General features: G+C 44.3%; 1 protein-coding gene across 3 annotated transcripts in view; it reads right to left on the reverse strand.

Moving 5' to 3' along the window:
* tpra1 (transmembrane protein, adipocyte asscociated 1) overlaps nucleotides 1-19,822 on the reverse strand; it is a 53,097-nt gene extending 33,275 nt beyond the window's left edge. The window contains exons 1-2 of one of the 3 annotated variants that reach the window (XM_068052143.1): nucleotides 19,651-19,822; nucleotides 3,560-3,777 (exon numbers count right to left, since the gene is read on the reverse strand). In XM_068052143.1, the coding sequence (XP_067908244.1) occupies nucleotides 3,560-3,765 (206 nt within the window). In that variant the 5' untranslated portion in view covers nucleotides 3,766-3,777; nucleotides 19,651-19,822. Of the gene's footprint in view, nucleotides 1-3,559; nucleotides 3,778-19,603 lie in introns of all 3 variants that reach the window. The other 2 variants (XM_068052144.1, XM_068052145.1) reach the window with 2 other exon arrangements.
* Nucleotides 19,823-26,475: the final 6,653 nt, after the last annotated feature.

The raw sequence follows: 26,475 nt of genomic DNA on the forward strand, positions 1-26,475 counted from the left end.
ATGTTGGTTGAGGGATAAATACCAGGACACTGGGGAGAATTCATCTGGTCCATGGATCTTTTACGGTTACCGGAGGGGGAAGACGGGGCCTCAGTTTAACTTCTCATCCAAAAGACGACTCCTCCAACAGTCAGCTTGAATTTGTTTGCTCATCAGAACCTTTTGGTTGGGAAGACGGAATAGCGTACAGTGTAGAGCTAGGCCCCATACAGTAGTATAACTAACACGCACACACGCAAGCAGTAACAGATTTGTTCTCTGGTCCGTCTTAGCGGATCTCTATGCTCCCTCCCGACCCAAGTGGGAAGAAGAAAAGCAATCAGTTCTGGATTCACTGCTTATCAGCATACATCACGCCCACAGTCAGAGAGTTTGTATGTTGGGGTGGGGACAGGAATACGGATGCCCTGTGTGGTTGAACAGCAAGCTAAAATTCACTGTTTGGACTCCCGTGTGACGATTGGGAAGGGGCTGCTCGCAACACCATAAATGAGAGTCTTTAGGAGAGACGGCCGGGTGGGAGATTGTGTAAATCAATGTAGACCAGATGAAGAATTAAAATCAAGTCTGCTGATCAAGTGTACATTCACCAGCAAACAACTGATTTTTCTGTGTTAATAATAGTTAAGCTTCTAAATTCAGTTTCTAAGAAGCAAAACATAAAGGCAACGTTTGAGCATTGCAATTCAGCATGGTTTTCCCTGGTCTCCTGGGCTATTACAACACAAATCAATTCTAATATCCATTAAAGGAAATTGAGTTTGGAGAAACAATCATGTTCAGTACAATTCAATTAGCCCACCAGGCTTCCCACGGGCTGGTTTTATTAAACAGCTGCCCACTAAGATGAATGCATTGGCATCACCACACCCCCACCTTGTCCCTACCACCACCCAGAATAGCTCAGCTGAGAAATGCAGCCAAGACACAGTACTGAGCACCAAAGACCAAAAGAGCCTCAGATGAGTTACTTGTTCTGTACGGAGTCAGCTGGTCTCAGTGCGGGGGCGTTGGCAGGGGTGGGGGGTGTGGGGAGGTAGCAGTAAAGGTGCTATAATTGGCCCAAAATGAACCCGCGCTAGGCAATTGGCCCCTGGTCAACATCCTGTGATACCCCTGGGAGTTGCTTACAATTGGGTCTTGTAAACAACTGAGGATGTTGTTGAACCTTAAAATGAGGTTCTTTCAATGTATTTTCTTGTGTTCAAATTTTCAGTGAGATACTATATTGGTGGGACAAGAAATAGGAGCAGAAGGCGGCCATTTGACCCCTCCGCCATTCAGTAAGATCATGGCTGAACTTCTACATCAACTCAACTTACCTGCCTTATCCCCACATCCCTCGATTCCCATAGTGTCCAGAAACCTATAGCTCTCAGTCTTGAATATATTCAAGAACGGAGCATCCAACATCCACAGCCCCCTGGTGTAGGGAATTCCCTGGTCTCCTGGGATTCACAATTCTCAGTGAAGTAATTTCTCCTCAATTCAGTCCTAAATGGTCGCCTCCTTACCCTGTGACTATGCTCCCTAGTTCAAGACGCTCCAGTCAGGGGAAACAGCTTCTCAGGACCTACCCTGTCAAGCCCTCTAGAGGTTAATGTTTTCCTTTGTGTAAGTTCTGCAATTAGTACAGTGAACAATCTGTGTGCCCCTCTCCCCTACCATGTTGTCTCTTAGCCCCAAGAGTGAATGTAACACTCTCCTCTCCACCTACCACTGAGCATGCCACCTCCAACACCAGGAAGGACGTCACAACTCAATAGGTTTTTAAGGTTACTCACTATCCATCATCCCAATGCAGGTTCAAGGACCAGGAAATATAGAGATGTCTGATCAATAAAACATATAAAAAACACATTCAGGCTTCTCTCCATTGCTCACAATAGTCCGGGGTCAGACTGTACAAAGTTTCTGATGTATAGCAGTGTAGCCTGTAATTGTAGGGTTAATTACTGGCTCCAATAAGTCATGAATTTGTGTGTACATACAGCCCATATGTCAGCTTATCCAGTGGTTAAGCCAGTCACCATCATTTAGTCCACATCTCCATTAATGTCTGTTTAGCTTTATTACACTCTGAATGTTCCCCCATGCACGAGTGCTAATTCTGATTCTCTGTAACCTTTAACCCCTCATCTCTTCCAACCCTCATCTCAAAAGGAACTTATTCTCTACCCAGCCTCAAGTCCATTCAGAAATGCACATCCCATGGGATAGGCAATAGACACTGGTCTGCCAGCGTAGGCCACATCCCACAAATGAACATAAAAAAAATTCTTACACTTCCCACTGCTGTGCTGAAGAGTCTGGCTAGTCTATGTGTGTGTCCGTCTGAAGTGTCTTTCAACCTTATTTAACCCAACAGTACTCTAGCTCATCCACTTATATAATTCTTTATAATCTAGGCGGATGTTCCAAGGCAGTGCTGAGGGAGTGCTGTACTGTCTTTCTAATGCCCTGCCTGCCTTCGCAGGTGGACATAAAATATCCCATGGCACTATTTTGAAGAAGAGCAGGGGAGTTCTCCTCAGTGTGCCAACCAATATCTAATCCACATGATCACATTGCTGTTCGTTGGAGCTTGCTTTGTGCGAACTAGCTGCCACATTTCCCAAATCACACAGTGACTACTCTTTAAAAGTAATTAATTGGCTGTAAAGCACTTTTTGGAAGTCCTGAGCTCAAGAAAGGCGCTAGATAAATGAAAATCCTTTTTAAAAAAATGTGTCTTATTCTATTTAATCATCAAAATGTGCTTATCCTTACACAGCTGGACTCAATTCCAATCCTGTAAATGGTGGATGTTCACGTGCCTGTATTCTGCAAGAGTCACTAGATAGAACTCATTAGCAGGAGCCCTGGCTGATTTCCCCATTGCCTTAATGTGCTAGTCCAAGAGCGAAAAGAACAATAAGAACATAAGAATTAGGAGCAGAAGTAGAAGTAGGCTACATGGCCCCTCGAGCCTGCTCTGCCATTTAATAAGATCTTCAAGAACATTAGGGCGGCACAGTGGCGCAGTGGTTAGCACCGCAGCCTCACAGCTCCAGCGACCCAGGTTCAATTCTGGGTACTGCCTGTGTGGAGTTTGCAAGTTCTCCCTGTGTCTGCGTGGGTTTTCCCCGGGTGCTCCGGTTTCCTCCCACAAGCCAAAAGACTTGCAGGTTGGTAGGTAAATTGGCCATTATAAATTGCCGCTAGTATAGGTAGGTGGTAGGGAAATGTAGGGACAGGTGGGGATGTGGTAGGAATATGGGATTAGTGTAGGATTAGTATAAATGGGTGGTTGATGGTGGGCACAGACTCAGTGGGCCAAAGGGCCTGTTTCAGTGCTGTATCTCTAAACTAAACTAACTTTCCCACCCTATCCCATATCCCTTAATACAGCACAGAATGGGCCATATGGCCCATCATGCTTGTGGTGGCTCTTTGTAACAGCTACCTGATTAATTCCAGCCCCCGACCCATGACATTTCCTCATAGCCTTTTATCATCCAAGTCATCGCCCAGTCAGTATAAAAATGGAAGACCAGTAACAAAAGGAGAAACACTTTACCGTGATTCACCAATGTCTTCATATAGTACCAAGAGGCATTGGTGTGGTTGGGTAATGTTGGTTGCTGTGTCAGTGGTTCCCGCGGAGATCCACCATGGCACCGAGGCTGTGGAGCTTGTGTCCGTGGGCATGGTCGAATTCTCATGCACGGTGGTGCTCGAGTTACTGTAATCCGCAAATCTCACCACAGACGAAACAAACCTCATCTTGACTCGATCCTGTCCAAAGAAATCAGGTTTTAAAAAGAACAATTAACCAGTCACCCTAACCAAAGTCAGTTATTGGAAAAAAGGATTATTTTCACCAAAGTGCATAGAATGGTGCAAAACCTGGAAATGTTGTAAACAGTGAGGAAGATGGCAATAAACTTCAAGAAGAAAGAGATAGGTGGTGGAATGGGCAGACACACAGAAGATGAAATTCAATGCAGAAAAGATAGGTAGAATTGGGGAGAGAGAATACAAGCTAAATGGTACAATTTTAAAGTGGGTGCAAGGACAGAAAGGCCCGGGATTTTGGTGCGCAAATCTCTGAAGGTGGCAGGACAAAACAGTTAATAAAACATGAGATCCTGGGCTTTATAAATAGAGATATAGAGTACAAATGCCAGGAAGTTATGCTAAACCTATATAAAACAAGAGTTCAGCCCCAGCTAGAGTATTGTGTCCAATTCTGGGAACCAAACTTTAGGAAGAATGTGAAGGCTTTAGAGAGGGTACAGAAGAGATTTACTAGAATGGTTCCAGGGATGAGGGATTAGAGTTATATGGATAGAACTGAGAAGCTGGGGTTGCTCTCCTTAGAGCAGAGAAGGCTAAGAGGAAATTTGATAGAAGTGTTTAAAATCATGAAGGGTTTGGATAGAGTAAATAAAGAGAACCTGTTTCCAATGGCTGAAGAGTCAATAACCCGGGGGCACAGATTTAAGATGATTGGCAAAAGAACCAGAGGCGACGTGAGGAAAAAATATTTTTACACAAGTGGTTAGGATTTGGAAGGCACTGTCTGATAGGGTGCTGGATACAGGTTCAATCGTAGCCTTCAAAAGGGAATTGGATAAATACTTGAAGGGGGAAAAACGTTGCAGGGATATGGGGGAAAGAAGCAGAGGAGTGGGACTAACTGCAATGCTCTTTGAAAGAGACAGCACAGACTTGATGGGCCAAATAACCTGCTCTCTGCTGTATTATTGTATCATTCTAAGTGGTGGAACACTGGACAACGTAACTTGGGAGACTTGGTAACTTGGTTCTGAAGAAGGGTCACGGATCCGAAACGTTAACTCTGCTTCTCTTTCCACAGATGCTGCCAGACCTGCTGAGTGGTTCCAGCATTTCTTGTTTTTATAACTTGGGAGAGTCTTGCCTTCAGTGCTGGTCTATGCGGAGTTGGCTAAGGACCGAGACAACTACAAATGTTTTCAGCACCGCTTGGGGAGTAAAAGGAGAAAAGAGCCAAGCTTCTCATTTCTGATTACTATCCAGGGATTCCCTGCTGGACAATGCGCATGTCTAGTCTTTGAGGGAGACCAGGATCAGATTGTCTGCAATTAACCCCCATACCGGTCAAATAGCCTGCCGATGATCACTATCAAAGCTAACACAGAATTAATGAGAGGAGAGAAGAGGGATGTCCTAACTCCTATAATCCCAGTGGCGCAGTGGTTAGCACCGCTGCCTCACAGCTCCAGCGACCCGGGTTCAATTCTGGGCACTGCCTGTGTGGAGTTTGCAAGTTCTCCCTGTGTCTGCGTGGGTTTCCTCCGGGTGCTCCGGTTTCCTCCCACAAGCCAAAAGACTTGCAGGTTGGTAGGTAAATTGGCCATTATAAATTGCCCCTAGTATAGGTCGGTGGTAGGGAAATATAGGGACAGGTGGGGAGGTGGTAGGAATATGAGATTAGTGTAGGATTAGTATAAATGGGTGGTTGATGGTCGGCACAGACTCGGTGGGCTGAAGGGCCTGTTTCAGTGCTGTATCTCTAAACTAAAACTAAACTCTGTGCTTCCTCACCTCCACTGGCTCCCAGTCCAGCAAAGCACCAAATCTAAAATGCTGATCTTTATTTTCAAATCCCTCCATGGCCTCACCCCTCAATCCTCTGGGATTTCTGCGTTTCTCTCAATTCTGGCCTCTTGTGCATCCCCGATTTCCTTCACTCCGCTATTTGCAGCCCTGCCTTTCATTGTCCAGGCCCTAAGCTCTGGGATTTCCTTCAGAAACCTCTCCGCCTCTCTCGCCTCTTCGTTAAGACGGTCCTTAAAACCTACCTCTTTGACCAAGCTTTTGGTCACCTGTCAAATATCTCTTTATGCGGCTTTGCGTCAAATTTTGTCTGATAGCGCTCCTGTGAAGTGCCTCGGGATGTTATACAAGTCCAAGTCATGACATAAATGCAAGTTGTTGTTGTTGCTGTGAAATTGTTTCCTAGTTTGGAGTTAGCAGCTTCAGGAGAAGACAAATGCGGAAAGAAAAAAAACAAAAAGACTGCAAAGCAAAAATCAAAAAAATTGGGACACAGACAAAACAGCTCTCACACTAAAACCTCCATGTCCAGCCTAAATCAGGAACTGGTTTCAATCAATACAAGCAGAATTAAGCAGAGAGAAGCACAATTCCGTGCGCAGCTGGCTCTCTCTTAGAGTTAAACTTTCCGCCCACCAGAATCCAGGCCCAGTGCCAAAGGCACAATTAATTACGGAATGAAGTGCTTGAACAATTGCCAGTTCACCACTGGCCATCAGCAATAAGTGACAGGCCAGAATGCTGAAAAACGCTGGCAGCAGAATGCCGACTCATCAAACAGAACAAATGCAGCACAAAGCAAATCAAGACCGTTTGGGATTGACAGGTGTGCCGATCAGATATTTAAATCCAACTAATAGATATAAAATAATACAGTACGTAGCCTTTTAACCCTTTAGCATTGTAAGACTCGATAAAATAAATTCAAGATAGAGAAGTTTCAAAGCACTTCACACGTATGAATGGGAGCAGATGATTCAACCCCTTTTGCCTATACAGCCATCCAATGAGATCATGCTGATCCGCATCTGAACTCTATTTAGCTGCACATGATGGATATCCCTCGATAGCCTTACCGATTAAACACCATCTATCTCAGTCTTGAAAATTTTAGTTGCACCCCCCACCCCACCCTGAGCATTCACAGCCTTTTGATGGAGAGAGATCCAGATTTCCCCAACCCTTGAGATGAAAAGTGCTTCCTAATCTCACTCCACATGATCTAGCTCAGATTTTAAATTCTTGATTCCCCGTGAGGAAATAATTTCTGTATATCTACCCTATTGAATTCTTTTAACATTTTTAAACACCTCAATCAGATCACGTTCAATCTTCTATACTCCATGGGATATGAGGCAAGCTTATGCAGCCTGTCCCCAAAATTTAACCCTCTAAGGCCCGGTATAATTCTACGCTCCTGTTTCTCATCGCCTTGACTATGGTTTGATATAGGTTACAAGGTACCAGGAAGGAGTAGGTCAGGCTCAAAAGGATCATTTGGAAATTGAAAGAGACTGAAGAGTTTACATTTGCACAGAGGGTATGCTAATCTATCCCAATATGCTACAGGTTGGCCTCAGTCCAGCTGGCATCAGTTTGTCTCAGTGAGCGCAGTCACCTACGAGTCAGAAGGCTGTGATTTAAAGTCATGCTCCAGGATTTGAGCACGTTATCGGGGGCTGATGCTACAGTGCAGCATTATGGGAGATGCCGGCCTTCGGGTGAGACGTTAAAACCCAGATTGCCTGTTCCAAGAGATGCAAGTGAATGTCAAAGGTCACATAGGACTTTGGCCAACATTCTTCCCTGAACCACCACCATCAAAAGCACACCAACTGGTCTTCAGCTCATTGCTATTTCTGGGCTCTTGCTGTGCACAGAATGACTTCTGTGTTTGCCTGCACAAAGGTCACTGACCTTATTAAAGTACAAATAGCACTTTGAGGTGTCTCAGAGACAAGAATATGCTGTTTAAAGGACAAGGTTTTCCTTTCTTTCCATGTAGAAATTGCTGAAGTGAACTTCTGTGTACTTTCCAATGGTCCCACCTCACGATTCATAGGAGAAAAGAACAACATTAATTGTGCCCCAAAGGCCGATTTCACAATGGCTGGCACCCATGAAGAAGGAAGCCAACCCCTGTAAACATGAAGAGAACCACTTCCTGGTAGACAAACGACTGGAGTTAGCCAAGACATTTGGACCCACATGACAGCTGCAGGAAGAGATGGGCCAGGAAACCAAATGCCGAATAGGCAGGAATGGAGAAACTGAGAGGATGGCTACAGATGGCTATAAATTCACTCTCTATCTTTCATTCCCCCACAAAACCTCCTTAAAAGAGCAGTGGACAGGGTGGGAAGAGAAAGTGCTGAATTATACAGCAGATAAAAATGCCAAAAATTTTAGTCATGTTTGTTTTGCTTAGACAGAAAAACAGAGAAGACTGTACGTTCTTAATAGATCACAAAAGGGTTTGATAGGGTTAACGTCGAGATGATGTTTCCACTTGTAGCAGAGACCAGAACTAGGGGCCAAAAGTATAAGACAGTCAACAATAAATCCAATAGTGATTTCAGGAGAAACTTCTTTACCCAGAGAGCGGTGAGAATGTGGAATTCACTAGCACATGGAGTAGTTGGGGCGAATAACATAGATGCATTTAAGGGGAAGCTAGAGAAACAAATGAAGGAGAAAGAAATAGAAGGATATAGTGATAGACTGAGATAAAGGAGGTTGGGAGCAGGCTCGTGTGCAGCATAAACACCAGAAAAGACCAGCTTGGCCAAATGTCCCTGTGCTGCACATTCTATGGAAAGCATTTTTTTTTTTTAAATGTCTACAACCCACTCCTATTGGCAAGTGAGCACCACATTAGGATTCCTTCCAACACATCGCTATCACAGGATAAAAATAGCATTTGTAAATTGTCTCCATGCCAAGTGTCATAGTTTATTTTTTTGCCAGATTTAATTGAAACTGAATAAAGTTGGTTTAAACCTCACTCCAGAGACTTGATCACTTAATCTAGGCTAACACTTCAGTGCAGTACTAAGGGTGTGTTCCACTGTCAGAAGTGTCACATTAAAGCGAGGCTCTGGCTGTTCAAGTGGATGCAAGATGACCCCATAGCACGATTCAAAATTCTCCCAGTGTCTTAACCAACATTCAGCCCGCCACCAACACCAACAAAACGGATTAACTAATCATTCATTTGCTGTTTGTGGGATCTTGCTGTTGCAAATTAGCTGCCAGGTTTTCTGATACAAGATTAACTATACATTGAAAATCATTTTTTTGGCTCCGAAGTATGGGGGCATCTTCAACACATACACTGCAGCAATTTAAGGCAGCTCACCTCCATCTTCTCAAGGGCAACTAGGGATGGGAATAAATGCTGGCCTTGCCAGTCACACCCACATCCTAAAGATGATAACATGCTTTGGACCACTGCACAAATGCAAGTCCTTTTCATTTTTAATATAAATAAACTTTTATTTCAGGGCTCGTCATGCATCCACTCCATAACCGCTGTTGTGCTATCTTGTGCTGCAATCACTGGCCTGAACTAATCATGGTGACATGACCTCCAGTAGCTTACGTAGGCAAACAGCGGGGTAAACAGCAAGTGATTGGCTGTTGACAGCGAAGACCGTTCAACAGTCCCCTTCAATGTAATTTTTGGATGAAAACAAAATAAAATTCCATCTGCCTTTCACACATAGTTCAAGGACTCTTGCAAAAGCAAAAACAGGAACACACACACTGGCCTTTGCTGAATTCATTCCTTCAACTCAAATGTTTGGCCTTGTGGATCAAGGCATTTAGTGTAGTTGTGAACCATGCTATCAGAAGGTTGCACTGTTCAATTCACAGTGTGAAAATTAGTTACCAAATCTACAGCAGCAATAACTGGCACACTTAGCCCTGGCCTAGGGTGATGGGAGCAGAGGGGTGACAAAGCCCGGTGGCTCCTGGGGAACTGTATCCAGCTGCAGGCAATGTCCTCAGCAAGTACTTTAAGTTGAAAAGCATGAAAGGTGTCCTCCACATTAGTGACCCATGGTTTCCCAGGGTTTGTGAGCACGCAACACACGAACAGTACAGTAATCGAGAGGTGCCAGTCAGCTGATTGTGACAGGGAGTTGACGTTACATAGTAGGCACAAGATGCCAACAGCAATGAAGATGGAATCCAACATGAACACAACAGAGCTTAAAAAGAGTGATGTAGCACCACCTAATATCTTGGAGTACAGTACATGAGTAACTCAAGACATAAGCATATGGTAAATACAGCTTGCTTGGGCGGTACAGGTGACTTTGCACCTATGGTTCCCAAAGCTCTTCATCAATGGGGGACTTTTTCTCATTTCGTGAATGGGTCTGTTGTTGAACAATTAATAACAGATTGATTACTATGGTCAGTCAAAAACTCTATTATCATTGTATGATGCAACTATCAGAATGGTGGAAGGTGGACTAAATGGACCTTTTTTTTTCCATCCAGCAATTCCTATGGAAAATGCCATGTCCAACTTTGAATCAAAAACAGCTTGCATTTATAGAAGCACCCCTGGCCCTACCAGGTTGCACTCTTGCCTCTGAATCAGTGGATTGTAGGTTCCAAGACCCACTCCAGGGCTTCAGCACATACATTAGGGGTACACTCCATGAAAAGATACCATTATTTCAAAAGTACCAGCCTTTGACCCATGCCTGCTTGCACCTATAATGCAGGCAGACACGGAAGATCTGATGACTTAATCTGAAGAGCAGAGAATTCTTCCAGAGTCCAGAGCCAAAAGACTTGCAGGTTGATAGGTAAATTGGCCATTATAAATTGTCACTAGTATAGGTAGGTGGTAGGGAAGTGTAGGGACAGGTGGGGATGTTTGGTAGGAATATGGGATTAGTGTAGGATTAGTATAAATGGGTGGTTGATGTTCGGCGCGGACTCGGTGGGCCGAAGGGCCTGTTTCAGTGCTGTATCTCTAATCTAATCTAATCATAATCTAATCTACATTCCTCCCTCAAAACACCACCACCAAAACAAAGCATGTGGGATCTTGCCGCAGCTGCAATTCATGGCAAGTGAAGCCCTTTGGAGGTGTTTAAGAGATAGGGTGAGGCTCTGTATAAATGATAAATATTCCTTTCATGCAGAAGCCTATCTTAGTAATGCTTGGGGTCAGGGAATGCAGGATGCTTTGCAGAACTTGCTAAGGCCAGGGAATGTCTGAAAAAATGGCCCAAATGAAAGGATCATAGGGGAGGTGGTGACATGGTGGTAATGTCACTGGACAAGTAATCCAGAGCCCAGACTAATGCTCTGGGGACATGGGTTCAAATCCCACCACAACAGATGGTGAAATTTGAATTTCAAGGGAAAAAAAAAAGTTAGTCTAATGGTGACCATGAAACCATTGTCTACTTCCTGAACCCATCTGGTTCACTATTGTCCTTTCGGGGAAGGAAATCTGTCATCCTTACCTGGTCTGACCTACATGTGACTCCAGCCCCACAGCAATGTGGTTGACTCTTAACTGTCCTCTGAAATGTACCAAACTGATTAAAATGTTCAGCAGTTCAAGAACGTAGCTCACCACCTTCCCAAGGGCAATTAAGGATGGGCAACAAATGCTGGCGTAGCCAGCGACACCCACATCCCACGAACTAACAAAATAAAAATTAGAAGTTATGAAAGGGAAACAGAGAGCTAGTAGGACAAATAGATTTTCCAGGAAAGAGTTACAAAATGCCAGGGAGATATTAACTTAAAGGATCATCCTCTGCAGTGTAGCAGGCCAGAGAGGCAGTCCCAGGTTTGAGCTGTAGCCTATGCAAAGTTGGTCATTGCATCAGTAAAACTTCAGTGGCCCATTCACATGGCAGAGTCAACCACTACCAAGTCCAAAAAGAGCATGTGCTCACAATAGCCTGTATTTTTAATGCAACAGAACAGATAACATTAAACTCCCAGAAGCGTGTAAGTAACAGGTGTAAAATTTTCATACAAGTACATTGTACGTGGTGTTGTCAATGGTCAGCTGAGATATAAAGTTTTATTTAAATACACACGATGCCGAGAGATGGGAGACAGCCTTCGGAGCCATCTAGTTGCCAAAGCCTAACTAGATTGTGACAGTTGACATAATAAAATTGAACATGGAAATGTTGACACAGCAATTTACAATGACCAATGTTGATTCAAAACAACAGCAGGCTAAGGTATGTGAACAGGAAGAGCATGCCCTATGCAGCCCTTTAAATTGCATACTAGTCAATTGCCCATGGCATTGAGTGAAGATCAAGAGTAGGCTTCAGGTGGAGGGATAAGAGGTTGAGGATAATAAAAACAAGAAATGCTGGATAGAGGGTGAGGATAATTGGTTCAGGATATGCAGACATAATTCAGTCCCTACTTTAAAAACTCTACAATATGTCCTTTTTAAAAAAATTATATTTTACTTTGCCAGAACTTACAGCATCTTGGGAAACAAAAAAGTAGAATTCATTAGAATTACAAACATTTGTCTGGAGGAGCTCAAAAGTACAAAGTTGTGATGCTACATCAGCACCACTGGTCGGAGAACATAATTAAAGTGCAACAAGTTTACATCAACAATTTCCATTATAAAAATGGACATGGCAATTTATACTGGAAAAGGTTGACACGCAAAAACATGAATAGACAAAATATAAAGAAGTGCAATATGTATTTACCTAACTGTTAAATCTAGAATAGTACTGCTGGCTGGTTTTAGTTCATAAAGACCAAGGTTGCGTCTAGAGATGGAAACTTGTGCAACATGATGCTATAGTAAAGTGTAAGTGATCATACGCCCGTGAGTGGTGGTGGTGGCAACCCTTGACACGAATTTGGTAAAAAACTGTAATTGTACTTCTTTTACTGGCGGCTGATGTATGCACAGTGATAATGTTTCACGCATCTTCGGTCACACTGCACTGAGAGCCCAGCATCAATAAAAGTTGCAACACAATCTCATGCTTCAGGAGGTCGCATGAATCCTTTACTTGGGTTAAAAAAACAAGTCTTTGCTTGCGTTTAAAAAAAAACCAAGCCATCATTTATACAGAAAACATCAATGGATTGTTTTTAGTCTTGAGGGTCATTTGGATCTTAAATGTAGATCAGATGCGCCATTTCACAACAGTTATTGCCGCACTGCCTCAACAGCCTATCACAAACTGACAAAACAAACAGCAACAAACTTCCTATTGCCTCACTCCACACAAGTTGTAGTCTTAGAACACTCAGTTATTCACGGTTAACAATCCTATTGCCATCAGTCAGTGTTTTACTGTCCATGGAATTAGTGAATAACTTTCTACAAAGCCCCCATCTTACTAGGAATCACAATAGCAGAAAGAAAAAAAACTTACATTTATATAGCGCCTTTCATAACCTCATGATGCCCCAAATGACTTTATAGCCAATGAAGTACTATTGAACTTTAGTCATGGTTGCAATGTAGGAATAATGTTGTCATACATCTCAGGATTCTGGCTCAAACGGATCTCGATATTAGAACAGATCAATCCTTTGAATGATATGTTAAACTGAGGCCCTGTCTACCCTCGAAAGATGGATGTAGAAGATCTTAGGGCACTATTTCGAAGAGGAGGAGCAGGCAAGTTATCCCCAGTGTCTTCACCAATATTTATCCCTCAACTAACAAACATTAAAAAAAAATCTGGTCATTACCACATCGCTGTTTGAGGGAGTTTGCTGTGTGCAGATTGGCTGCCATATTTTTCAACATTCCAACTGCGACTATCCTTCAAAAGTACATCATTGTCTGTAGAGCACTCTGGTGCACCCTGAGGTCATGAAAGGCACTTTATAAATGAAAGTTTGTTCTTTTAGGATTTATCCACCAAAAACCAACTTTGATTTTGTGGCTTTTTCCAAACTTCTAGCGGCATAAAATTCAAACGGGAGGACAAACATAACCCCTTTACCCATAACTTTTGGACACTCCTGATTTGCATAAACTGTTCCTTCTGCAGTCTGGAATAGAAACAGTGCCCATCTACGTTGTTCCAGCACTGCCAACTTCCAGGTCAATTTATTTCACAGAGAACAGCAGATTGTTTATTTATTACTACTTGCATTCAAATAAAAGTCAGGTCATAGGAGTCGTTCTTTTGTTTTTAAAAAAGGAAGGAAATTTCCTGTCCTTACCCAGTCTAGGCATATATACGAATTGAGTCCCACACCAATGTGTTTGACTCTTAACTGCCCTTTGAAGTGGCCTCGCAAGTCACTTGGTCGTATCAAACTGCTACAGTCCATTCTTTGTAGCAGTTGAAGAAGGAGACCCATCACCATCCTCTCAAGGACAACTCAGGATGGACAATAAATGCTGACCTTGCCAGTGATGCCATATTACATAGAACGTACTGTACAGAAACAGGCTATTCAGCCCAACTGGTCCATGCCAGTGGTTTTGCTCCACACGAGCATTCTCCCATCCCTCTTTTTAATCCTATCAGCATAATCTTCGATTCCTTTCTCCCGCATGTGTTTATGCAGCTTCCACTTAAATGCATCTGTACTATTCACCTCGACTATACCTTGCAGTGGCAAGTTGCACATTTTAACCACCCTCTGGGTAAGTATGTGTCTTTTGAATTCCCTATTAGATTTATTAGTGACTATCTTATATTATGATCCCCAGTTTTGGTCTTCCCCACAATTGTTGAACTGACTGAGAAATGTAAATCAACAGAACCCAGCTGTGGCTGCGAGATGGTGATACTGTAAACTGTGAGTTATGTTATGTTACATTACAACTTACATTATTTCGCACCTTTCATGTAATAAACATCTCAAGGCATTTCAAAACAAAATCTGACACCAAACCACATAAGGAGCTAAGTTCAGGTGACCAAAAGCTTGGTCAGAGAAGTAGGTTTTAAGGATTGTCGTAAAGGAGGAAGGTGAGGTTAGAGGCGGAGAAGTGCAGGGACAGAATTACAGGGCTTAGAGCCTAGGCAACTGAAAGCAACACCATCAATGGTGGAGGATTAAAAACAGAGATGCTCAAGAAAATTAAAAGCTGAAGCCGGCTAAGGCAGTGAAGCTGTAACGCTGAACAGAGTCGCACCCCATTAACCTGAACACAGCTACTGGTCTGTTACTGTATTCCCAAGACCAAGTAACTGTACTATCTGTGATGACGCCCTGATACCATACAGTCATCTGCATAGAATTAGGAAAGTGAAATTGTGGTGGTGACACAACTTTCCATGAATTCAGCTTTAACATACGCTATTGGAGCTAAAATTACCACAGCTTCTGTCACCAAACTTGCCTTCCAATAGGTCCTCGTTAAAGGATTTACAGTTCCAATTACAAGGCCTTGAAAGAGTCCTGTATTGTTATTTTTCTTTATTAGCTTCCTGAGTTGGGAGTGGGTAATTTGCACGTGTCATGCAGACCCCCCACCTGCCAAGAATGAGGCATCTTAATTTTGTCATATGAACACTGATTTGAAACTGTTGCTGGAGCGTGGAAATGACTTGCTAAACAGATCAGCCGTGGCTGGAAAAAACATTTGCATACTAGCATACAGTGCTTGGAGGGACAAAGGGGCTATTCCCTGCTCCAATTTAACCCACAATGGACTTTGAGCACCAGGTATTGTGTGTAAGAAGAGACATTCCAGGGTCGGCTAAGACAAGAGAATCCATAAACAGTCGTGGTCAGACCAGCTAGTCACATGACTAATCTGCTTGGCAATCTGGGTTTTTCTGAATTGTACAAAGAGTTTGAACTGAGAAAAGACTGTTCTGCTCCTGGAGTGAGAAGACGTCTCCAGTCTGCTCCCCTCTCTTTCTCACAAGCCTCTGGACCCACTGAGGCCACATTAACTGCAAGAGAGAAAAGTCTTCTACATCGAATAAGGTTTAAGAAGAATACTGGGTCCCAATGAAAAGCAAGACCTACCTATCAAGGACTTTACAGTGAGCTCAAAGAACAGTAACCAAAATCATCTTCAGATATTGCCTCAAACTTTTCCACTTTGGGCGGCAAAGTGGTGCAGTGGCTAGCATCGCAGCCTCACAGCTCCAGAGACCTGAGTTCGATTCTGGGTACTGTCTGTGTGGAGTTTGCAATTTCTCCCTGTGACCGCATGGGTTTCCGCCAGGCGCTCCGGTTTCCTCCCACAGCCAAAGACTTGCAGGTTGACAGGTAAATTGGCCATTGTAAATTGCCCCTAGTGTAGGTAGGTGGTAGGAGAATTGTGGGGATGTGGTAGGGAATATGGGATTAATGTTGGATTAGTACAAAAATGGGTGGTTGATGGTCAGCACAGACTCGGTGGGCCAAAGGGCCTGTTTCAGTGCTGTATCTCTAAAATAAAAATTAAAAAAATATTGCCTCAAACTTTTCCACTTTATTTCTTCTGCTCTTTTCTGTCTCTATCTGCAAGTCTGTATCGCATATGCATGCTAGCGTGGGCACGTCGCGTATCCGTAAGCATTAACCGAATTAGAGTTTAAGCTTAATAAAATTCAACCTTTTTTCTTTAAACCTATGAAACCTGTTTGGCTAGTTTCTTTGCCTTATAATTGGAATTTAGTGAACAAGGATTCACGAACAAGGATTAGTGAACAATGCCCCATTCTGCCCACATTCAGCGTCTGCAACTCTCGCTTGCCAGCACAAGTCATTAGATTGTGATCGGCAGTGGGAACACTTTCTCATACACTGAAACTTCAGAGAAACATACAGCACAGAAGCAGGCCATTCAGCCCACCACGATTATGCCGGTTCTTTGAAAAAGCTATCCAATTAGCGACTTGGCGATACCCTGCCACTTACCAAAGTTTCTCTGGCTGACTGGGCCTTTCACCACCTGCCACACCCAGACTACCACAGTGGCGGTCTGGTCATTATCATGGCATTGCTTGATCTCTCCAACATTGTTTTCCCCTACTTTGAGGATGTACCAAAGTTCAACCCCTCTCGCCTCTCCTTTAAAATCCTGATCCCCAAGCTTCACCCAGAGCTTCTTTCCAAGACATCCTCTTTATCGAGCAACAGGCCATCCTCAGCGATTTCAATCTCCATCTCAGCTTTCTGTACCCTCTCTCCTATGAATCCACTGCCCTCTCCCTGACCCCATCCCTCCATATAAACTCTGAGTCATATTCACTGCCATCCCCTGTGGCCTCAATTGCTGACAAGGACATCCCAGATCACTTCCTTGTAATCTTCATCACTTACATACCTCACATCCTTCTGCATCCACTCCTGGAAAAACAACTCTACCCTAAGTCACTGACAACTGTACTTTCAAATTCCAAACTGCCTACCCTTTGGCTTTCCATTAACCACAATACTTCTGCAGCTAGTGATTTGCTCAATCATTCCCTCACCTCTATCTTTGATGCCCTTGTCCCCAGCAAAACCTTTACTCTCTCCCATCCCAGTTTGTCCCCCCCATCTTGGCGTCCTCAAGTCCAAGGAGCACAGACTTCAGCAAAACTGGCACTCAACTGGCTTAACTATCCATCACCATGATCTGGTTGAATTAGATGAGGGACTAATGGACCTCACTGTCCACTGCCAAAATTGCCCAATATTCCACAGAGATCCTGGAAAGCAAAGATAACTCCACATTTTGTTTTCCACTACCAACAGTCTCCTTAAACCCTTCTCCCCAGCCCACCTACCCTCATCAACAAGCGTGAGGAGCTCATGGACTACTTTGTTATTAAGACTGAGACGATCCTTTCAGCTGCCTTTAATGCTTCTCCCTTTCCCAGCAAGCCAAACCACCCCACCGGCTCACTCCTGCCTGAGCCCTGAATCCTAGTTTCTCTCCCACCTCCCCTCTCTCAGCTAATCTTGTCCATGAGACCCACCTTTGCTCTCTTGACTCCATTCCTGCTAACCACCCAACATCCCTTCTGGGCACCCTCACCAGTGGGAGTGGGACTAAGCAAGTTGCTCTTGCAGAGAGCTGGCACAGACACTATGGGCTGAATGGCCTCCTTCTGTGCTGTAACCATTCTATGATTAGATTGCTCCCTACTCCCAGGTATTGTCCCCTCCCTTTCAAAACTCCCCCCTCAAACAATCCATCCTCCAAGTCCTTAAACATGTTGCATCTCCTAAATCCAAACCCATCTTTCCTGCAACCCAGTGTTTGAATCTCTCCAATCAGTATTTCACGCCTGCAAAGGCACTGAAACAGCCCGACCAATGTCACAAATAACATCCTCTGTGAATGTGGCACATTATCTTTCCCTACAGCCGTTGATGCGATTGACCACACCATCCCTCTCCAACATCTCTCCTCCATTGGCCAGCACACTGGGGGGGGGGGGGGGGGGAATAGGCTGCAATGGATTTTCTTCCTGCCCCAGGCTATTACCTCTGGAGTTCTCCTTCCTGATCTACTTATCACCCCATGACATCATTCAGAGACATGGTGTCAGCTTCAATCAGTACACTGCGACACTCCGAACTGCCAGACTGCTTACCTGACATCCGGTCCGACATGAGCCACAATTTCCTTCAAAGACTGGGAATATCAAAGACAACACCTTTGGCCCCCACGACCACCTCCACACCTTTGCTACCAATTACAGACACTCCAGAATTGAGCCAAACACCCATATCTTTTCCATCACAAATACTGCCATTTCCACTCCCATATCTTTGGGTGCCTCCAGCCCAACCACAGCCGACCTGCCTCTGATACCTCAAATATGCTGGATCATCTCCAGACTTGACTATTCCATTGCTCCCGAGCGATGGCTTCCCTTTCTCCACAAACCTCATCTCAGCCAAAACCATGAGCCTTGCTTCCAATCCCACATCAATTCACGCTCATCCGCCATCCCTGTTCTCGCTGATGTTACATTGGTTCCCAGATCCCCAATGCCTCAAACCTAAAATTTTCAAACCCTCCGCAGCCTCCACCCACACACCTCTCACACCAACCACCCCGCCATCCCCAGCACGACAGTTCTCCCCAAATTCTGTTCCTCCAACTCCCACACCAGCCTTACCATATCTGGTCATGCCTTTAGGCACCCAGGCACAAGGGAATTCCCTCCCTAAATCCCTCCACCCCCCCTCTGCCGCTTTAAAACCCTCCTTAAAACCCACCTTGTTGGTGAAGTTTTTGATTGCCCCTACTAATTTCTCCTCCTTTGGCACAGAGTTCAATTTTTAATTTATGCCTCTGTAAAGTAGCCTAGGACATTTTTCTATATTAAAAGCACCATATAAATACAAGTTATTGTGTCTACACGTGTAGTTTCAAATATATATACACACACATATGCAGACAGATATACTGACATAAATAATTGTATGGACTGACAGATACAGACAAATATACACTCACAAACATACATACACTAACACTTCAAATTTTCAAACCTCCACCAAGCTGAAAATCTTACTTACATATGTGTATTACTTAAAAGCACAAAACAGTTCTCAGAACACCAGAAGTATGTGATTTTGAACCTAACTGACCCTATGAAAACCGCACTGCCTTATAATACACATCACTCTTTAACGATCATAAAGTATTAGTAACATTGGGTTGCAGTTCACATTACGCACCTTGGTTGATTCACCTTCGTTTTAATCAAGACTAAATGCATAAATGGTGATACAAAAAGTACATCTGTTATCTGACATTTATCTTCCTCCGAGAGCCACTGAATTTGATGCGTCGGTTTCTGTTTTGCTTTCAATTTAGTGTCTAGGCCAAAATCCCCTCTCTCAACCTAAAGGTCGATACATCCTTTTGAAATAAAACTTGGCTCCCAGAGCTGAAAGGGAGACGAATGCAATTTTAAAAAACTATCACGGTCAAAATAAGAAGATCCACTTAATTTGATAGCTGCATGTTGAAAAGGGATCCCAGTCAGAATGGATACAATGCAACAAGATACACTGTAGCAATCAAACAATGTGTCAATTTCTGTGTGACACAATCCGCATAAAGCTGATCGCTACTTACAAATCGCAACGCTTTCCAGGGGAACTAAAATGGGATTAGCAGCTTACTTCCACCTCAAGCAGATCATGTCTCTGTCTGTCTCTCTCCCGGGCTGCTTTATGGACTTGTACACAGGGTCAGCAAATCACCTGACTTCAGCCTCCTTCCACATAGACTCGGCCCAGGAGCAGTTTCCTGCTGGACGGGCCCTTCCTCCCCCGTCTCAACTTTTGGCACTGTCTCCAAAGTGCACAGCTACATTGCCGACGAAACGGAAAAGGAATATTTTAAATGACTCGTTGAATCATACAGCACAGAAGGAAGCCTTTCGGCCCATCGTGCATGTTCCAGCTATTTGAAAGCGCAATTCAATTACTCCCCTCTCTCTCCTGCTGTTAAAACGTCGCCCTGCAAATTTTCCTTTTCAAATATACAAAAACAATCTTGTATTTACACAGCACCTTTCACCACCTCAAGGCATCTCAACGTGCTTGGCAGTCAATTAAGTCCTTTCTGAAGTGTAGTCACTGTTGTAATTTATGAAACGCAGCAGCCTATCGGTACACAGCCTCACAAACAGCAATGTGAGAATGACCAGGTAAGTGATGTTTTCGTGTTGCTGGTTAATGGGTAAATATTGCCCCAGGACACTGGGGAGAACTCCCCTGCTCTTCAAAACAGCGTCATGGGATCCCTTACGTCCACCTGAGAGGGCAGACAGGTTTAACATCTCATCCAAAAGACTTCTTTATCCAAAGAGGGGCGAGAATGTGGAACTCACTACCATAGGGAGTAGTTAAAGCAAATGAATTTATGGGGAAGCTAGGTAAGTACATGAGGGAGAAAGGAACAGAAAGATATTCTGGTAGGGCGAGATGAAGTACCGGTGGGAGGAGGCTCGTGTGGAGCATTAACACCAACACAGACCCGTTGGGCCAAATGGCCTGTTTCTGTGCTGTAGACTCATATATGCGCATGCGTGTGAGACAATGTCAGCAATCTAAGGTAAAGGCCTGCTACCCGATGGGACCCGACGACATGTGTCGGGTTGGGCCCCTCTTCCGGGACCGGCTTTTGGGCTGGGTCGGGCCGGACCTACAGGGTAAGTGCTCTGCCGGTAAGTATGAAAAATAAAAAAAAAAACTTACCCAAGCTGGAAGTCCAGGACGAAACTGAGTCTGTGCAGTGAGCAAGTGACGTCACTATGATGTCATCACGCATGCGCTGCAGCTTCGTGGAGCTTCCCAGTCGGAAGGTAAGCAAAGGTATGGCCGGGTCGGGGCAGGTTGAGTGGGGTCGGGTCGGGCTCAGAGTGAAATTGGAGGAACTCGGGCCGGTTCAGGCTCGGGTCCGCTGTGGATTGGTTGGGTTCGAGTCGGGTTCTTTTTCGCGGCCTGAGCAGGCCTTTAATCTAAGGGTTAATCATCACAGTTTAGTCAATACTCTGAAAATCAGAATACATTAATAGTCGTTTGATAGTACAGAACTTGAGTATTGCTGAAAATAGAGACATTTGGTCGAAGCTTTTTGTCTTGCACTCATCAGGACAACCCACAAGAATACATTCTTCTTCTTTGGCCTCCTTGTCTCGAGAGACAATGGGTAAGCACCTAGAGGTGGTCAGTGGTTTGTGAAGCAGCGCCTGGAGTGGCGATAAAGTCCAATTCTAGAGTGACAGACTCTTCCACGGGCGCTGCAGATAAAATTGGTTGTCGGGGCTGTTACACAGTTGGCTCTCTCCTTGCCCTTCTGTCTTTTTTTCTTGCCAACAGCCAAGTCTCTTCAACTCTTTAGCCCCGCCTTTACGGCTGTCCGCCAGCTCTGGCGATCACTGGCAACTGACTCCCACGACTTGTGGTCAATGTCACAGGACTTTATGTTGCATCTGCAGACATCTTGGGCGGCCGGTGGGTCTGATACCAGTGACGAGCTCGCTGTACAATGTTTACTTGGGGATCCTGCCATCATCCATGTGGCTCACATGGCCAAGCCATCTCAAGCACCGCTGGCTCAGTAGGGTGTATATGCTGGGGATGTTGGCCGCCTCGTGGACTTCTGCATTGGAGATACGGTCCTGCCACCTGATGCCAAGGATTCTCTGGAGGCAGCGAAGATGGAATGAATTGAGACGTCGTTCTTGGCTGACATACGTTGTCCAGGCCTCGCTGCCGTAGAGCAAGGTACTGAGGACATAGGCTTGATACACTTGGACTTTTGTGTCAGTGCGCCATTTTCCCACACTCTCTTGGCCATAGCAGCAGACCCCTTTCCCATGCGCTTGTTGATTTCTGCATCGAGAGACAGGTTACTGGTGATAGTTGAGCCTAGGTAGGTGAACTCTTGAACCACTTCCAGAGTGTGATCGCAGATATTGATCGATGGAGCATTTCTGATATCTTGTCCCATGATGTTCGTTTTCTTGAGGCTGATGATTAGGCTAAATTCGTTGCAGGCAGCCGCAATCCTGTCGATGAGTCTCTGCAGACACTCTTCTGTGTGAGATGTTAATGCAGCATCGTCAGCAAAGAGGAGTTCCCTGATGAGGACTTTCCGTACTTTGGTCCTCGATCTTAGATGGGCAAGGTTGAACAACCTGCCATCTGATCTTGTGTGGAGGAAAATTCCTTCTTCTGAAGACTTGAACGCATGTGACAGCAGCAGGGAGAAGAAGATCCCAAACAGTGTAGGTGTGAGAACACAGCCCTGTTTCACGCCACTCTGGATAGGAAAGGGGTCTGATGAGGCACCGTTATGCTGAATTGTGCCTTTCATATTGTCATGGAATGAGGTGATGATACTTAGTAGCTTTGGTGGACATCCGATCTTTGCTAGTAGTCTGAAGAGACCACGTCTGCTGACGAGGTCAAAGGCTTTGGGATGATCTATGAAAGCAACGTAGAGGGGCATCTGTTGTTCGCGGCATTTCTCCTGTAACTGGCGAAGGGAGAACAGCATGTCAATGGTGGATCTCTCTGCTCGAAAGCCACACTGTGCCTCAGGGTAGACACGCTCAGCCAGCTTCTGGAGTCTGATTAAAATGACTTGAGTGAAGACTTTCCCCACTATGCTGAGCAGGGAGGTTCCACGGTAGTTGTTGCAGTCACCGCGGTTGATGTCAGGGAAAACAACGACTTTATACTGTATGAGAAGAGAGTGCTGATTGGTTGGCAAGTGAACGCTGATTGGTAGAGGCGTTGCCATGGAGAATGAACCAGTTTACAGTGACTGACAGTTAACTGCCAAGCTTTGTTTGAAATTTAAACCAGGCAGCTTGACTCTGATTGGTCAAGGCATTGCCCTGAGGAATCAACCAATGAATGGCTGTCACTTATTTTGCTTAGCTGCAACAGTGCAATAGAGTCATAAAGAGATACAGCACTGAAACAGGCCCTTCGGCCACCGTGTCTGTGCCGACCATCAACCACCCATTTCTACTAATCCTACATTAATCCCATGTTCCCTACCACATCCCCACCTTCCCTCAATCCTCCTACCACCTACCTACACTCGGGGCAATTTACAAATGGCCAATTTACCTATCAACCTACAAGTCATTGGCTGTGGGAGGTAACTGGAGCACCCAGTGGAAACCCACGTGGTTACAGGGAGAACTTGCAAACTCTGCACAGGCAGTACCCAGAATCGAACCTGGATCACTGGAGCGGTGAGGCTGCGGTGCTAACCACTGCACCGCCCAATGTTTGTACATGTTCTTTCTGTCTCCAAAGAACATAGCCCTGCGTATTAATATATGTAGCTTCCAGTGCGTGCAAATGCGCCACACTGCGAGCCCAACTGACAATCATAAATTGGTTGTCAGCGTAATTTTTAGAACACTGAGGATTATGTAGCAAATGTTGTCCAATCGTTGAATCACATCTAATGTTGGACACTTGTGTTTTGAGTTTTGCAAGCACGGGCTGGTTGGGTACGGCCTGTACCTTGCCCGTTGCGAACAGCCAGAGGGACATGTTGTTTGATACGATCTGCCAGTCTTTGGGACGTATGGCCTATACAACTAGCATCACACTGGCATTGAAATTCATATATCACATTACTCACTTGTGTGATAGGTAGGACGTCTTTTTGGCTCAACATCAGCATCCTGTTAGTGGCGAACACCACACGTGTTGCTACTGCATAGTAGCAGCGTGAAACAGCTAGCTTCACCTGTTGCTCAAATATTTGGGATACATTACCCTTCCAGGCAGTTTTGAGGTAGACTGGGCACTTTTCAGAGCCGAAAATGATGACCTGAGGCCCGTTCACAATTTTGTGCAATATACAGCAAGAAATGATCTGATCAGAGTAGCCATTGTCATGCAGGATGTCTTTATTTGCCCTATTTCAGCATCAATCTTACATGGTAAGCAAATGGCTCAGGTCCTATTTACGCAGTTGCCAATAAGGCCAATCTTATAATGCGTGGAACTGTATTGGCCAGTGAAGGTGGGTTTGCGGTAGACCATGGTAGAGAACCCCTCAGCAGATTTGTCAACTAGTATGTCAAGGAAAGGGAGCTCATTTGACTGCTCCATTTCAAAGATATATTTGAGCGCAGGATGGAGCCCATTAAGACGTGTAAGGAAATTACTGCATGCAGCTGCAGATTCAAATATAGCAAATATATCATCTACAAGTCGGAAATATGCAAGAGGTAGGAGGTTAGGTGTCATTCCCTCAAAGACACGTTTCTCATGGAACCCAACAAAGACGTTTGCGAGGGCTGGGCCTAGAGGGAAACAACATGTCTCTTCCGCTGTTCAAAACAGGCAAGGTACAGGCCGTACCCAACCAGCCCGTGCTTGCAAAACTCAAAACACAGTGTCCAACATTAGATGTGATTCCGCAATTGGACAACATTTGCTAAATAATCCTCAGTGTGCTAAGAATTACGCTGACAACCAATTTAAGATTGTCAGTAGGGCTTGCAGTGTGGCACATTTTCACGTACTGGAAGCTACATATATTAATATGCAGGGCCCTTTTCTTTGCAGACAGAAAGAACATGTACAAACATTGCACCTATTCCAGCTAAACAAAATAAGTGACAGCCATTCAATGGTTGATTCCTCAGGGCAATGCCTTGACCAATCAGAGTCAAGCTGCCTGGTTTAAATTTCAAACAAAGCTTGGCAGTTAACTGTCAGTCACCATAAACTGGTGCATTCTCCATGGCAACGCCTCTATCAATCAGCGTTCACTTGCCAACCAATCAGCACTCTCTTCTCATACAGTATAAAGTCGCCGTTTTCCCTTACATTGGTATTCTTGTAGATTGTCCTGATGAGTGCAAGACAAAAAGTTCCGACAACATGTCTCTATTTTCAGCAATACTCAAATACATTCATGGTTTATAGCTGAGTTTTCCAAAATTTGTGTGACTGTAAATAGAAATGCATTTTATAAACAGCAGTTTTGGGAAGGGAAGCAGATACAGCTGGGAGGTCCAAGGCTGGCACAAGAAAATCTCGAAAATTAATACTGATCCCCTTGTGGCCTTGTCTCCATCTATACTGCATATGCCTGATGTTTCTTCTGGGATAAAATGCCAATTAATTTGTTACTGTGAGGAGGATGATACCCCTACTTGCCAACATATGTAGCCATTGAATTGAAACTTTAAAAAAATGTAGATTGTTATTCTCCTTTTTGTGTTCTCCAATGTCTTTAGTGTTCAAAACAACAACTGTATATAAAGTATTTAAAAGGGAGAATATAGAGTACAATGTTCCATAAATCATTCATGTTAACTTGCCCCTGTCTCTCATTCTAAAGATAAACTACATCTGGTGCCTCATACTTTCGATGTATAAGGACATAAGAAATAGGAGCTGCAGTAGGCCATACAACCCCTTGAGCTTGCTCTGCCATTTCGTTAAGATCATGGCTGATCTATCTCAACTCCACTTTCCCGCCCTATCCCCATATACCTTAGAATCATAGAATGGTTACAGCACAGAAGGAGGCCATTTGGCCCACTGAGCCCATGTCGGCTCTCTGCAAGAGAAATTCAGCTAGTCCCACCAGCCCACCCTTTCCCTGTGGCCCTGAAATTTTTTTCCATTCAGATGCTTATCCAATTCCCTTTTGAAAGCCATGGTTGAATCTGCCTCCACTACACTCTCTGGCAGTGCTTTCCAGATCGCAACCACTGGCTTTGTAAAAAAAAAGTTTCCTCATGTCACCTTTGATTTTCTTTAGTCGATCACTTTAAATTGGTGTCCTCTGGTTCTCGACCCTTCTGCCAATGGAAACAGTTTCTCTCTATCTACTCTGTCTAGACCCCTCATAATTTTGAGCATCTCTATTAAATCTTCTCTCAACCTTCTCTAAGGAGAACAACCCCAGCTTCTCCTATCTATCCCTGTAACTGAATTCCCTCATCCCTGGAACCATTCTCGTAAATCTTTTCCGCTCCCTCTTCAAAGCTTTCACATCCTTACTGTCCAAAAATCAACAATTTCAGGCCTGGATATACTCAACGACTGAGCATTCACAACCCGCTGGAGTAGAGAATTCCAAAGATTCACAACGTCTGCTTATGTCTCCGTCACCCCTTATTAACCCCTTAAAGTACTGCCTGCCTTGGGAAAGTTTAAGAGTCGAAAACTCTTCGTGGTTGAAGCTAAGCTCTGTCTAACTGTAAATTATAAAATGTTGTGTATAGGGTTATTTCTCAATTGCTTCAGCTTATGTTATTGGGTGATGTGATTGCTATAACTATTACTATCATACTGTTGGTTAGAAAATGGAATATTGGTGCTGGAGGGGAGGAGGGCATACCCACGTGCTTTGATCAATAAATCAGATGCCGAGAGATGGTCTCAGAGTTCATCCTCGTCAAAGGATTAGTTGGGTACATGAGGTCTGTTAAGTCTTCAGAGGGTCCA

This window comes from Heterodontus francisci, chromosome 19 (genome assembly GCF_036365525.1).
Source record: "Heterodontus francisci isolate sHetFra1 chromosome 19, sHetFra1.hap1, whole genome shotgun sequence".
NCBI classification, from domain to species: Eukaryota; Metazoa; Chordata; class Chondrichthyes; order Heterodontiformes; family Heterodontidae; genus Heterodontus; species Heterodontus francisci.